Raw genomic sequence first — 15,188 nt, forward strand, 5'->3', positions numbered from 1 at the left:
TCAAACATAGCTGGCCATTTGGGTTTAACGTAGAGAGGTCTGAACAGATTTGAGAGTCATTAGCATTTAGATGGAATCTGAAATTATAGAGTGGACAAGATCAAAGAGTACATGGTGCATTCAGGGTACTCAGTAATATTTGCTGAATGGGTGAATGGCCAAGAAGAGGCCAAAGAAGGCCAAAGACAAAACTCTGGGGAAACAGCAGTATTTAAGGAATGGGGAAAAGAGGGAAAACACAAAGAGAGTGAGAAGGAGCCAACAGGTAGGAAGAAAAGCAGTGATATCATGGGAGACAAAGAAAGTTTTGAGGACCATCAAAAGTACAAATTTATAAAATGTAAAGATAAGGACTGGAAAGTGTTTGGTTGGTTGGTTGGTTGGTTGTTTAAGCAACAAGGTGACCTCAATGAGAAGAGGGTCAGGGGAATGATAGGAGGAGATTGTAGTGGGCTAGTCAGTGAATGCTGGGTAGGAAAGTGGAAGAAGCTGGTAGGCTCTTCTTTTGAGAAGGCAAGATGAAAGAAGACAGTAGGTAGGTAGTCAAGGGCCAAAGGTTATAGGTCTGTTTGTTTTTAAAAATAGGCAAGAGACTTGAACAAATGAAAGAAGCAGCTGGAAGAGAGTGAAACTGAGAATAGGCACTAGTTGCTAAGGGATCATCTCTAAGTAGTTGAGATCCTGAGCACAAATGAAGAGGGATTGGCTTTAGACCAGCAACAGGATACCTGCCACCAAGACTGGAAGGAAAGAGGTTAGGATAGGAAGAATACAGTGATGGTAATTTAGAGAGAGAAAAGGGAGAATTGAGGGATTTTCAGCCTGACAACATTTACCTTCTCAGTATAGGAGGCAAGGTCATCTTTTAAGAGCAAGCAACCAGATAATAGGGTAGAGGGATTGAAGAGGCCACAGAGGCTTGAAATCATGGAAATGGAAGAGGTAACAGGCAAGGCATATGCATCTGTGGTGGTATACAAATGGTTGTGTAACAGCTCAGTGACTCTGGTAGAAGAGATGAAAAGGGAGGTAGTTAGTTGGACTGATCCAGGCTTGGGAGAGGGGTCAAGTTTTCTTGCCTTCCAGGGTATAGTACTCTTCCCACACTGTGCACTGCTTCCCAACTGTGTAGTGCTTACTCCATCTCTGGCCTTCCTCCTTGGTGATAAGAGCTACTATTTAGTTAGTCTAAAGCTTCCCCTTCCCTTCTCTTCCTCTAACTCCCTCCCTCCTAGGGGTCACTGTAGAAAATACAAGTAATTTACCTGTTAACAGTATCATCTCAATTATGAAATACCATACTCAGTTCTGTCCCTCCATTTTCTTTCATGTGTATTATTATTGCCAAGAACACTCTTCTTCCTAGTCATTTATTTGTTCATTCATTCCAACAATAAATCTATATTGAATGCTACTATGTGCCAGGTACTGTGCTGGGACACGTGGCTGAACAAAGCAAACGTGGTTTCTGCCTTTGTGGAACTTAAGGCTTAAGTGGGAGAAGCAAATGCCAAACACATAAGCATACCAACATATCATTTTCTAAAATGAGATTGTGTGCTATTATTAGGGTAGTGTGACATTATAGAACAGGGTCTTCTGTTATGTATTGAAGCTGAGAAGTCTTCCCTGAGGTAGCAATGTTGGAGTTAAGATGTGAGGGACTGACTAGGACTTATCTATGCAGAAAAGAAGGAAGAGGCTTCCAGAGAAAAGAAAAAGCATTTGTGGCTAAGTGTAGTGGTTAAGAGCATTGCACGGCAGTCAGACTGCCCACATGTGGATGCTGGCTTTATAACTCACTAGCTATGTACCCTGGCCAAGTTCTCTGTGCCTCAGTTACCCTAACTATAAAATGGAAATATTTGTGGCACCTGGGTGGCTTAGTTTGTTAAGCGTCTGCCTTCGGCTCAGGTCAGACCCCAGGGTCCTGGGATCCAGCTCCACATCAGGCTCCCTGCTTTTCCTTCTCCCTCTGCCATTTCCCCCTGCTTGTGCTGTCTTTTTCTCTCTCTCTCTCTGTCTCTCTGTCAAATCAATAAATAAAATCTTTGAAAAAAGAATAGAAATAATTGTACCTGCCTCGTACGGTTTTTGTGAGGGTTAGATGAATTAATACACAGAAAACACTTAGAGCAGTGCCAGGCATATACCAAGTCTGAAAAGGTCCTGATTTAGAAAGGCATATAGTGCATTTGAAGAACTGAAGGAATGCCGGTGTGGCTAAAGCAGAGGGGGCCAGGAAAGTGTATTCCAGTACAAAGACTGGAGAAGAAGCAGAGACCTGATAGGGGCCTGGATGATGTTAAAAATGATGTTAAGCCAGGTGGTAACAGTGACAATTTCCATTTTGAAATGATGGTCTGGCTACTGTGTAGAAATGAATTATAGTGGAGCAAGAGTAGATTCATCGAGAAGACGTTAAGAAGTTACTCAGTGGTCCACATGAGAGATAAATGATGGCTTGGACTTGGGGTGGTGGTGGTGGTAATGGAAAGAATTGACCAGTGGCTTAGATAAGAGGATGAGGGTTTGGCACCCAGATTTCTGCATGCGAAACTGCACGTTCCCTGACCCAGAGCGCACTAGAAAAGGACCAGGTTTCGGGATAGCAGACTGCTAAGTAGGAATATGAAGTAGATGAGCATAAAGCTACAAATTCAGAAAGATTTGTGTTTGAGATAAATTTGGGAGTCACCACTTTCAGATGGTAACTGAAACCATTAGACAGAGAGACTTCAAGGAGAGAGTATAATATAAAGCAAGAAGACACTGATATTGATTTATCATCTAAAGGACAATTGGCACAAAGATTAACCAGGAAAGAGCCTTAGAAGATCAGCTGGAAGAGTAGAAGGAAAGGCAGGAAAGTATGGTGTCCGGTAAGCCACATGCTAGCTAACAGTGAGGTAAAATGAAGACCGAAAAATGCCCATAAGTTCTAGTGACATGCAGATCATTGGTGACCTTAGCAAGAGTTGTTTCAGTGGAATGCTATGGGCAGAAATCAGATTAGAGGATTCTGAGGAGCAAGTGCAAGGGGTGAACAAAAGGAAATGGCAGCAATGAGTTTAGACTGTTCTCAAACTTTGTGAAGGGGAAAAGTAGGGCAAAAGAGGAAGTGGGATTGAGAAGGGTGCTTTTGCTTTGTTTTAAGATGGGAGAGACTTGAACAAGTTTTAATCTCTTTTGTTTAGATTTTATTTATTTATTAGAGAGAGAGCATGTGCGCATGCATGAGCAGGGGGGAAGGACGGAGGGAGAGGGAGAAGCAGACTCCCCCCACTGGGTAAAGAACCCAATACGGGGCTTGATCCCAGGACCCCGAGATCATGACCTGAGCCGAAGGCAGACGCTTAACCAGCTGAGCCACCCAGGCACCCCAAACATGTTTTAATCTTAATAGAAATGATCCTTTAGAAATGGAGAAGTCAAAGATATAGAAGAGAGAAGGGATAACAAAGTATGATTGATCAGGAGACAAGAAAAGTTGGGATCCAAAGCATAAGCAATGAGATTGGTCACAGGAGGCAGAACAGCTCCTCTATTCGTCATAGGAGGGAATGGGAGAGGATTGTTGTTCGCACACTCTGGTTTAACATTCAACCCCAGGAAGCTTCTTTTTGACACTTGTGGAATTTCATTATCTTGCTTCTTCTCAGAACCCTAAAGTACTTAACTGTACCTCATGAACTGGCATCCTCTCTCCTGTATTGTTTCTTACCATTTCAAGCCGTAGGCTTATCATTGTAAACTTGAGAATAAAACACAAGAGTTTATTCTCACATCCCCCTCATGTTACCTAGCCCAGTGCTGAGTTTGCTCAATAAAAAGTCATAAGATGCTCAGATAAAAGGGACGGCTCATCTTGTAAGTACTAGTCATTCATATAATGCTGTTTGGACTTTTGTCACTGAATCATCAACTCTGATGCTTTCCATGATGCCTAAAGTATGCCTTAGATTTCATAGGTATCAAGTAAAATTACACTATGGCTAATTGTAGTAATTTAGCAGATAAGGGATAAGTAGCTTTTGATCGGTGATTAGCTGATTATTTTTCTTTGCTTTTCCCAGGTACAACAGCTACAGGTTTTATTGCTACAAGCCCATGGAGGCACACTGCCTGGATCTATAAAGTAAGAGTCATAGATTAATTTTAAATGTACATTTTAGCAGAGGCCATTTCCCCTGATGGTTGTTTTCCCCTGATATACTCAAGTTTCTGGCAGCACTTAGTATCAAGGTAGGGATCTTGTCAAACTTGCTAGTTAGCTTTGAGGCCACCTGATGTGATAGAAAGAACATGGGTTCTGGCCTCAAAAATTTATTAATTGGAATTCTACTGTGAAGAAGAGCTATTTCTTCTTATTTATCTATGTATTTATTTCCATATAGACACATGTGACACACTTTATTCTATGGGTTAACACCCATTATTTGTCTTATTGCTCAAATTGTTCGTGCTTTGTCCAGTAGGAGCTCCTTCAGGGTGGTTCGTATTTCTTTAATATACCCTCTAGTAGTTTTTTGGTGTGTTTTTTTTTTTAAGATTTGTTCATCCTTTCTAGAGAGAAAGAGAGAGTGAGTGTGTGCGTGGTGGGGGACAGGGGCAGGTGGAGAGGGAGAGAGAATCCTCAGACTCCCTGCCAAACACGGAGGCCCATGTGGAGCTCTATTCCAGGACCCTGAGAACAAACCCAAACCGAAATCCAGAGTCTGCAACTCAACCAACTGAGCCACCTGGGCTCCCCAACCCTCTAGTTTTTAAGCATTTCCAGGAGATGTCCACACCCATCTTGTATTTTCCTTGCCCCAGTACTAGAATCAACCATATCTCAAGAGAGCCCTGATTTTTTTATTGGAAAATATTGCTTAGAAACCCACTCTCGGTGCTAGGTATGCTCATTGTTACTGGGATGTCACTGGGTCCCTCTCAGCGGGTAGAACTAGGAAATATCTGTATGCCTAGTAATGCACACATATGCTCACGTGTATATTTTTATATCCATCTGTATGTACATTAAAAGCCATGATTTTATACCAATACCTGTGATACCTGTCCAACACTACAGAGTTCACTTTAGCCTTCCTCCTCCCCTTATGTATAACTCCTTTTTCCAACAGTGAGAAACCAGCTGCAATCTCTTTACTTACTTGTTCAGTTCTAGTATACGCATAAAGTAGTTTCAGAATTGCTAGCCCATACCCCTGTGAGAAACACTTTTATGAACTAGATTACATTTATGTACAGTTCTTTTGTCTTTAGGCTTAATGTATCCAGGCAAGATACTGGGTCCCACAGTTACTGTTTATATTCCATTTTAGGGTTCCCCCTACATCTTTGTTGTTTTTAACTGTTTGTTTATATTCTGAGTATGTGAAGGATATATGAAATTTTATGATGCTCTTAAGAGTCAGAGTTATACAACAAGAAATACTCAACAGTGAAATGTGAATCAAAACCACAGTGAAATATCACCATATACCCATGAGGATCACTAATATTAAAAAAACTGAGGGGCACCTGGGTGGCTGAGTTGCTAAAATGTCTGACTTCAGATCAGGGTCCTGGGATTGAACCCCATGTCTGGTTCCCTGCTAAGTGGCGAGTCTGCTTTTCCTTCTGCCCCTCTCCCTGCTCATGCACTCTCTCTCTCGAATAAAATAAAATCTTTTTAAAAAACTGAATAACAAATATTGGCAAAGATGTGGAAAAATAAGAAGCTTTGTACACTGCTGGAAAACAGTATGGAGGTTCCTCAGAAAGTTAAAAATAGAACTACCACATGATCCATCAATCCCACTTCTGGTTATATATCCAAAATAATTGAAAGCAGGGTTTTAAAGAAATATCTGTACACCCATGTTCATAGCAGCAATATTCGCACTATTCTCAATAGGCAGGAAGTGGAAGCAACACAATGTCTACCAGTGGATGAATAGATAAAGCAAATATGCAAATGTGTGTGTGTGTGTGTGTGTGTGTGTAGTGGAATATTATTCAACCTTAAAAGAAGGAAATCCTGGTACATGTTATAGCATGAGTGAAACTTGAGGACATTATGCTAAGTGAAATAAATCAGTCACAAAAAAATACTGTCTGTTTCCATTCATATGAGATACTTAGAGAAATCAAATTCATAGAAACAGAAAGTAGACTGGTGATGATCCAGGGCTGGGGGAGAGAGGCAAAAAGGGAGTTGTTTAATGGGTATAGGGTTTCAGTTTCACAAGATAAAAGTTAAAAGTCTGTTTTACGACAATGTAAATGTACTTTACTGAACTGTTTACTTAACAATGGATAAGACAGTAAGTTTTATATGTTGTTTTTAAAGATTCATTTATTTATTTTAGAGAGAGACAGAGAGCATCCACCAGTTTGGGGAAGGGACAGAGGGAGAAGGAAGGAATCTTAAGCAGACTCCCCACTGAGCATGGAGCCTGAGGCAGAGCTCGATCTCACGACCCTAGGATCATGACCAGAGCTGAAACCAAGAGTCAGACTCTTAACCATTTGAGCCACCCAGGCACCCCAGTTTTATATGCTTTCACACAATTTTAAAAAGGAAGAACCAACAGAGGTGCCTGGGTGGCTCAGTGGGCTAAAGCCTCTGCCTTCGGCTCAGGTCATGATCTCAGGGTCCTGGGATAGAGCGCCGCATCGGGCTCTCTGCTCAGCATGAGCTTGCTTCTTCCTCTCTCTCTCTGCCTGCTTCTCTGCCTACTTGTGATCTCTGTCTGTCAAATAAATAAATAAAATCTTTAAAAAAAAAAAGAAGAACCCACAAAAGAACTAGAGGAAAACATAGGGCAAAGGCCTATGTCCATATAGGTGAACGCATAAAGAACAGTGTAGAAATAAAAGCAATGGCAGGGGGCACCTGGGTAGCTTAGTCAATTAAGTGTCTGCCTTCGGCTAGGGTTGTGACCCCAGGGCCCTGGGACCAAGCCCCATGTCAGGCTCTCTACTCAGTGGGGAGGAAGCCTGCTTCTCCTTCTCCCTCTGCCATTCCCCGCTTGTGTTCTCTGGGTCTATCAAAAAAATAATAAAATATTTTAAGAAAATACATAAAAGCAATGTCAGAAGACTGAAAGAATAGACTTGGGGGACACTGGGAACAGGGAGTTGTGGAATGGGTGTAAGTTTCAGTTTTGCAAGATGAAAAAATTTCTGGAGATCCAGTGTACAATAATGTGAATATACTTAAGACTACTGAACTGTATGTACACTTAAGAAACAGTGAAGATGGTAAATTTTGTTACATGTTTTTTTATTTACCCCAATTTTTTTTAAATACTCAGGGAAATGTCATTTCCTCTTCATCCCTGCTATCCTATTCCCATTGCACCCTATTTCTACCACTTTTCTCCTTCCTTTGTACTTAACCATTCTCTTTAGTTTCTGGCTTAACCTTCCTATATTTCTTCTGTACAAATGAGCATATACTTATATATATTTTTTCATATCCTCTCCTTATATGAATGGTAGTATACCACAGATAGTCTTTGTGGCTTTCCTCTTCTCAGCATTTCCTGGAAATCACTTTTACCAGTTCATAGACATCTTCCTCACTTTTTCACAGCTGCACGGTATTCTTCTTAGTGTACACATGCCAAACATATTAATTCAATGACTTTCCTATGTATGGATATTTAGGTTGTTTCCAGTACTTTGTAATTACAAATATTCTGCAGTGAAAAACCTTGTGTTATTCAGTTTTCATGTTATTAGTGGTTTATCTTCAGGGTAGATTTCTAGAAATGGGATTGCTGAGGCTTGTGTGATTTTGTTAAATATTGCCTTATTGCCATATTCCCTTCCAGAAGGGGTGCACCAGTTTGCATTCCCAACAACAGCATATGAGAGCACTTGTTTCCCCAAGGCCTCACCAGAGGATTGTGTTGTCGTGCTTTTTCTCTGCCAATCTCATAGGTGAGGCATACTATCTCAGTATCTTGTTTTAATTTTCATTTCTTTAATTATGAGTGGATTTGAGCATTTTTTTTCATATTTTTCAGGGCCACTTTTATCTCTTTCCGATGAACTATCTGTTCACATGTCCCATTTTTTCTATCAGGGTTTTTGATCCTTTGGACCTTATTGAAAAAATTGTGATGAAATATACATAAAATTAAATTCACCATTTTAACCATTTTCAAGTATACATTTCAGTGGCACTAAGTATATTCACACTGTTGTAAAGCCATCACCACCATCTATCTATCATCTAAAACTTTTTTCATCCTGAAAAATTGGAAGTCTATACCTGTTAAACAATAACACCCCACTACCCCTTCTCCCTTCAGTCCTGGCCATCACCATACTACTTTCATTTAATTATTTTAAGCACTTCATATGAATAAAATCATGTAATATTTGTCCTTTCGTGACTGTCCTGTTTCACTTAGCATAATATCCTCAAGTTTGATCCATGTCGTAGCATATGTCAGAATGCCCTTTCTTTTAAAGGCTGGATACTATCCCATTGTACATATATACCACATGTTTTGTATCCATTCATCTGTCAGGGGACACAGATTACTTCCACCTTTTGGCTACAGTGAATAATGCTGCCACGAATGATTTAAGACCCTGCTTTCAATTCTTTGGGTATAGACCCAAAGGTGGAATAGATGGATCATATAGTAATTCTATTTTTAATTTTTTAATAAGATTGCCATACTATTTTACATAGTGGCTACCCCATTTTGCATTCCTACCAGCAGTGCCCAAGAGTGACAGTCTCTTCAAATCCTTACCAAACACTTGCTATTTTCTGTTTTTACTATTATTTTTTTAAAGATTTTATTTATTTATCATTTGAGAGAAAGAAAGACAAAGATAGCGAGAGAGAGAGCACGAGTGGGGAGGAGAGAGCGTGAAGCAGGCTCCCTGCTGAGTAAGGAGCCTGATGCAGGGCTCAATCCCAGGACCCTGGGATCATGACCTGGGCTGAAGGCAGCAGCTTAACTGACTGAGCCACCCAGGTGCCCCTCTGCTTTTTTAAAGAAATAATAATAATAGCCACCCTAATTCTGGCCCTTATTTTTAACAGTTCTTTATATATTCGTTATGTTAGTGCTTTGGCTATAGTGTGTACTGCAAATATTTTCTCCTAATTTGTTCTCTTTTTCTTTGTTTATGGGGCTTTTGTTACACAAAAATTTTAAATTTTTACATAGTAAAGTTAGTCAATTTTTTTGTTGCTTTCTGTTTTTTTAGCCTCTTTATTAATCATGTATTTTACATACCATAAGAGTCACTTACTATAAGTGTATAATTCAGTGGTTTTCAGTAAATTTACAGAGTGGTATAATTATCACCACAAAATCCAATTTTTTCCCTTTTTTTTCTTTTTTCTCTTTTTATTATATTCAGTTACCAATTTTAGAATATTTCTATTACCCAGTAAAGATCCTTCATGCCCATTTGCTTACTTATATTCCCACTCCCAGCCCCAGGCAACCAATAATCTGCTTTCTATTTCCGTGGATTTGCCCATTATGGACATTTTATACACGTGGAGTCATGCAGTATGTGGACTTTGTCGGCTTCTTCTACCTGTAATCTACCTGTTTTATTTTCCTAACTGAAGTATAGTTGATATACAATGTTATATTGTTTCAAGTTTACAACATAGTGACTCAATAATTCTATAGATTACATGGTGCTCACCAGCATAAATGTAGTCACCATCTGCCACCATACAAAGTTATTACAATATTATTGACTATATACCCTATTTCATCCCCATGACATTTATTTTGTAACTGGAAATTTGTGCCTCTTAATTCCCTTCACCTATTTCACTCATCCTCTCACCCCCCTCCACTCTGGCAACCACCAGTTTGTTCTATGTATTTCTGGCTCTGTTTCTGCTTTCTGTTTGTTTTGTTTTGTTTTGTTTTTTAGATTCCACATATAAGTGGAAGCAATGGTATTTGTCTTTGTCTGACTTATTTTACTTACCATTATGCCCTCTAGCTTCATCCACATCATTGCAAATGGCAAGATTTCATTCTTTTTTATGGCTGAGTAGTAATTCCATTGTATATATAGACTACATCTCTTATTTTTTTTGAGGATAGCTGACACACAATATTATATTACTTTCAGGTACACAACATAGTGATTTAACTTCTCTAAACATATGATACACTCCTCTCTCACCTATAACATTTTTGAGATTCATCTATGTTTTAGCACGTAAAATTAACTTATCATTTTTATTGCTGAGTAGTATTCCAATGTCTGGATTACCCATGTTTTGTCTATCTGTTGACTGGCTGGTGGACTTCTGAGTTGTTTCAGCTTTTTGGTTATTGTGAATTTTGCTGTTATGAACATTTATTTGCAAGTTTTTATATGGTCATATCTTTTTTATTGGGCAGATATCTAGAAATAGAATTCTTGGGTTGCATCTTAAATTTTTCAAGAACTTGCCAAACTGTTTTCCAAAGTGGCTCTGGTGTTTACATCCTCCTCATGCTTCTGGATTTTGAATCATAATTAGACTATTTTTCCCTACACCAAGACTAAAGAGGGATTTGCCCTTGTTTCTTTCTAGAACTTATGTTGGTTTTATTTTTTACCTTTCATGTTTTCATTTGGAGTTTATTCTTAAGTATGTGTGAGCCTATTTTATTTCAATATACTCATTTTCAATAACTTAATCATTTTTCTCATTTTAAAGGGGTACATTGCCTCTTATAGAACATTTAGAAAAGTATAAAGAATAAATCTTAAAATTGCCATAATTTTATCACCCAGACATGACCACTCTTCTCTTCGTAATTTTCCCTCTTTGGGTAATTTATTCTTGGTTTCCTGGTAATATTTTAAGAATGTTGGGTAAAGAAATTGAGGAAAGCTGGGGTCTCTTAAATACCTACTCTAGTTTAACCAGTTTATCTTTTTAAGATTTATTTATATATTGAGAGAGAGAGAGAGAGAACACACGCACGCACACACACACAAGCGGAGGGCAGAGCAAAGGGAGAGAGAAAGAAGAATCTCCAGCCAACACCCCGCTGCGCACAGAGCCCAACGCAGGGCTCAATTTCACAACCCTGAGATCATGACCTGAGCAGAAATCAAGAGTCGGACATTTAAATGACTGAGCCACCCAGGTGCCCCTAGTTTAAACAGTTTAAAAGCAATTGACCCATCTTCCTTTCCTTTCAGTTTAGTACAGACCTGTTTTATGTAAGACAAGATGAATGAACACAAGACAAATGAAAACTATTCCAGACTTCCAACCACCAAGAATGTACTACAGGATATAGTTTTCAGCTACACAAGGAATAAATTCTAAGAAACAGTTGATGAATCAAACAGTGAATTCAGCTGTTTAGCATTTTATAGAGAAATAAAGATGCTACTTCTTTTCTCAAAAATGTATATTTTAAGAGACATTTCAGGGCGACTGGGTGGCTCAGTCGGTTAAGCGTCTGCCTTTGTCTCAGGTCATGATCCCAGGGTCCTGAGATCAAGTCCCACATTGGGCTCCCTGCTCAGGGGGAGTCTGCTTCTCCCTCTCCCTCTGCCCCTCCCCACTGCTTGTGTTCTTTCTCTCTCCCAAATAAAAAAAAGAAACCTCTCGGGGCACCTGGGTGGCTCAGTGGGTTAAGCCACTGCCTTCGGCTCAGGTCATGATCTCAGGGTCTTGGGATCGAGTCCCGCATTGGGCTCTCTGCTCAGCAAGGAGCCTGCTCCCTTTCCTCTCTCTCTGCCTGCCTCTCCATCTACTTGTGATTTCTCTCTGTCAAATAAATAAATAAAATCTTTAAAAAAAAAAAAAAAACCTCTCATAAAGGCCTTTTACAAAATGTACAGTTCATATAAATGGATTTTTTTCACTTTTTGTGCTAGGATTATATTCTTTTCTTTTTGAATATGAGTCATGGAAGCTTTTGCATTGATTTTCTGTGAACATTTATCAATTTGCACATGCTCGGCTAACTTGAATTCCAAGCATTGACCATTAAATAGCCTGCAAAAGAGGAAACACTGGCTTTCCGTTGTATTTCCCCCCATTTAGAGAAACCTTGGAAATTTTTAGAAGGAAAGAACTATTGAGTTTAAAGTATCATTACTTTGGAGCTTGTCAACTTTCATAAATGATGCATGGAAGTTTTCAGCTTAATAACAATAAGAAAATATCAAAGCAATCTAAAATAACACTGAATTTGCCAATAGTTTATCTTTATAATCCACATTTTAGCTGAACATTCTTTCATAAGAGTCTTAAATTCTCAGGGCGCCTGGGTGGCTCAGTCAGTTGAGTTTCAACTCTTGATTTCGGCTCGGGTCATGATCTTGGGGCAGTGAGACCAGCTGCGTGTATGCTCCGCACTTAGCCCCTGCTTGTACACTCATGTACACGCTCCCTCTCTCTCTCTCTCTCTCTAACATAAACAAAAATCTTTAAAATATTTTTTAAATTAAAAACAATTTTTAAAAAGTCTTAGTAGGGGCGCCTGGGTGGCTCAGTGGGTTAAGCCGCTGCCTTCGGCTCAGGTCATGATCTCAGGGTCCTGGGATCGAGTCCCGCATCGGGCTCTCTGCTTAGCAGGGAGCCTGCTTCCCTCTCTCTCTCTCTGCCTGCCTCTCCATCTACTTGTGATTTCTCTCTGTCAAATAAATAAATAAAATCTTAAAAAAAAAAAAAAAAAAAAAAAAAAAGTCTTAGTAAATTCTCAGTAGTAGAACATTAGACCTTATGGTGTGGCCTTGCTATTAACTTTGTGATAAAGAGCATGTTAAGATTTTCTGTTAAAAATTCCTGGAGGTCTTAAGCTGGGTGGGAGGGCATCTCCAGCCTTTACTGAGATTGGGAACAACTGTTCCCTGTCCTTGGCAACTATTCATTTTTTCCTTCAGTCTCCTTCAGATCCAAATTTTCATATTTCTTCTGATCTTTTTTCACCAGTCCTAATTTTCCAGTCTTTTGAACAACGAATCCCAGTGGATTGCAAAAAACAAACAAACAACAAACTTGATGGTCTTTTCCAAGGCTATCTTGTTGGTCTTTTCCATTAGTCTAGAAATGATACCAAGTAATCTGCATAAGTTCCAAAGGTTCTTATCTATATGTATTCCTTCAAGCTGATTCTGTCCCTCCCTTCCACTCCTACTTGATACGGACACCATTGTTGCCACCACCCACACTAAGCAATTCAAAATGGATAGACAAATGAACAAGAGGTTTCAAGCAAGGCAGACATTTAGAAGGGAACATTTATGGAGAGTTGTGAAATGTGCTCTCGGTGGCCACTGGTCATTACATCAACTTTCTGACTTCTTAAATGCTATTTCCCTAAACTTCAGTAAATAGGTAGCTGCCTTATATTGATAAGGTTAAATTTCAGCCCCGAGCAGTGTCACTTCTACCTCCTCCTTAGCTCTTCCTTCCTTGCTTCCCTAAACTCCCAATGAGAGATTGAGAGGGAGTTTCAGCTACAGAAGGAGTGGGAAGAGGAGGGAGACAACATGCATCTTAGCTACAGTTAGTCTTCACTTCTTTTGTTTCTTTTTATTTAAATTCAATTAACATATAGTGTATCATCCAGTGACCCCCCTCCCCCCCAGCAACCCTCAGTTTGTTACCTATGATTAAGAGTCTCTTACAGTTTGTCTCCCTCTCGATTTTGTCTTGTTTTATTTTTTCCCTGCCTTCCTCTATGTTCATCTGTTCTGTTTCTTAAATTCCACATATGAATGAGATCATATGATAATTATCTTTCTCTGACTTATTTTGCTTAGCCTTCACTTCTTAACTACATGGCACAAATAGAAAGATCTTAAGCCAAGAGCCAAGGGTAGAGGTTAGTCATTTCTGTTGCAACCATGGCTGGCTCTGAATTATTACCTTCCCGCAAAGCATTAATTCAAAAGTATTTCAGGCATATATTTCTTATTCATTCAATAAATGACCTGACTTGAAGGATAGATTGGAATGGACCCACTTTTTCCCAGACTTTGGGGGGTTAATTTTTTTTAATTTTTTAAATTTATTTTCAGCGTAACAGTATTCATTGTTTTTGCACCACACCCAGTGCTTCATGCAATACGTGCCCTCTCCAATACCCACCACCTGGTTCCCCCAACCTCCTACCCCCCGCTCCTTCAGACCCCTTGGATTGTTTTTCAGAGTCCATAGTCTCTCATGATTCACCTCCTCTTCCAATTTCCCTCAACTCCCTTCTCCTCTCTAACTCCCCTTGTCCTCCATGCTATTTGTTATGCTCCACAAATAAGTGAAACCATATGATAATTGACTCTCTCTGCTTGACTTATTTCACTCAGCATAATCTCTTCTAGTCCCGTCCATGTTGCTACAAAAGTTGGGTATTCATCCTTTCTGATGGAGGCATAATACTCCATAGTGTATATGGACCACATCTTCCTTATCCATTCGTCCGTTGAAGAGCATCATGGTTCCTTCCACAGTTTGGCAACCGTGGCCATTGCTGCTATAAACATTGGGGTACAGACGGCCCTTCTTTTCACTACATCTGTATCTTTGGGGTAAATACCCAGTAGTGCAATGGCAGGGTCATAGGGAAGCTCTGTTTTTAATTTCTTGAGGACTCTCCACACTGTTCTCCAAAGTGGCTGTTGGGGGTTAATTTTAAACCAACTCCCCACACCTAAAAGGTCTGTGGGATATATTTTTATCTACCTTTGATATAGGTGTTATTAACAGATCTGTTTCTTTTTTTTTTAAAGATTTTATTTATTTTTCTTGACAGACAGAAATCACAAGTAGGCAGAGAGGCAGGCAGAGGGAGAGGGGGAAGCAGGCTCCCGCTGAGCAGAGAGCCCGATGCGGGGCTCGATCCCAGGACCCTGGGATCATGACCTGAGCCGAAGGCAGAGGCTTTAACCCACTGAGCCACCCAGGTGCCCCAACAGATCTGTTTCTAATACCTTTCTTTCTTTGTTTTAGTGTGGAGCCATCAGAAAGTCTACAGTCCCTGATGGAGAAGAATCAGTCCCTCATAGAGGAGAATGAAAAATTAAGTCGTGGTCTGAGCGAAGCAGCTGGTCAGACAGCCCAGATGTTGGAGAGGATCATTTTGGTGAGGCCCCACAACTAAGCCATTAGCAATCTGGACGTTTACTAGCTTTGGTTTTGGAAATATTTAACAAGCTTCTCATTATGAGAGACGAGTTATGCGGAA

The 15,188-nt window shown here is 39.8% G+C and overlaps 1 protein-coding gene across 4 annotated transcripts in view; it reads left to right on the plus strand.

Moving 5' to 3' along the window:
- KIF4A (kinesin family member 4A) overlaps positions 1-15,188 on the plus strand; it is a 128,402-nt gene that overhangs the window by 46,650 nt on the left and 66,564 nt on the right. For all 4 annotated transcript variants that reach the window (XM_059157059.1, XM_059157061.1, XM_059157062.1 and 1 more), the window contains 2 exons: positions 4,077-4,138; positions 14,954-15,086. In XM_059157059.1, the coding sequence (XP_059013042.1) occupies positions 4,077-4,138; positions 14,954-15,086 (195 nt within the window). The remainder of the gene's footprint in view (positions 1-4,076; positions 4,139-14,953; positions 15,087-15,188) is intronic.

This window comes from Mustela lutreola, chromosome X (genome assembly GCF_030435805.1).
Source record: "Mustela lutreola isolate mMusLut2 chromosome X, mMusLut2.pri, whole genome shotgun sequence".
In the NCBI taxonomy this organism is placed as follows: Eukaryota; Metazoa; Chordata; class Mammalia; order Carnivora; family Mustelidae; genus Mustela; species Mustela lutreola.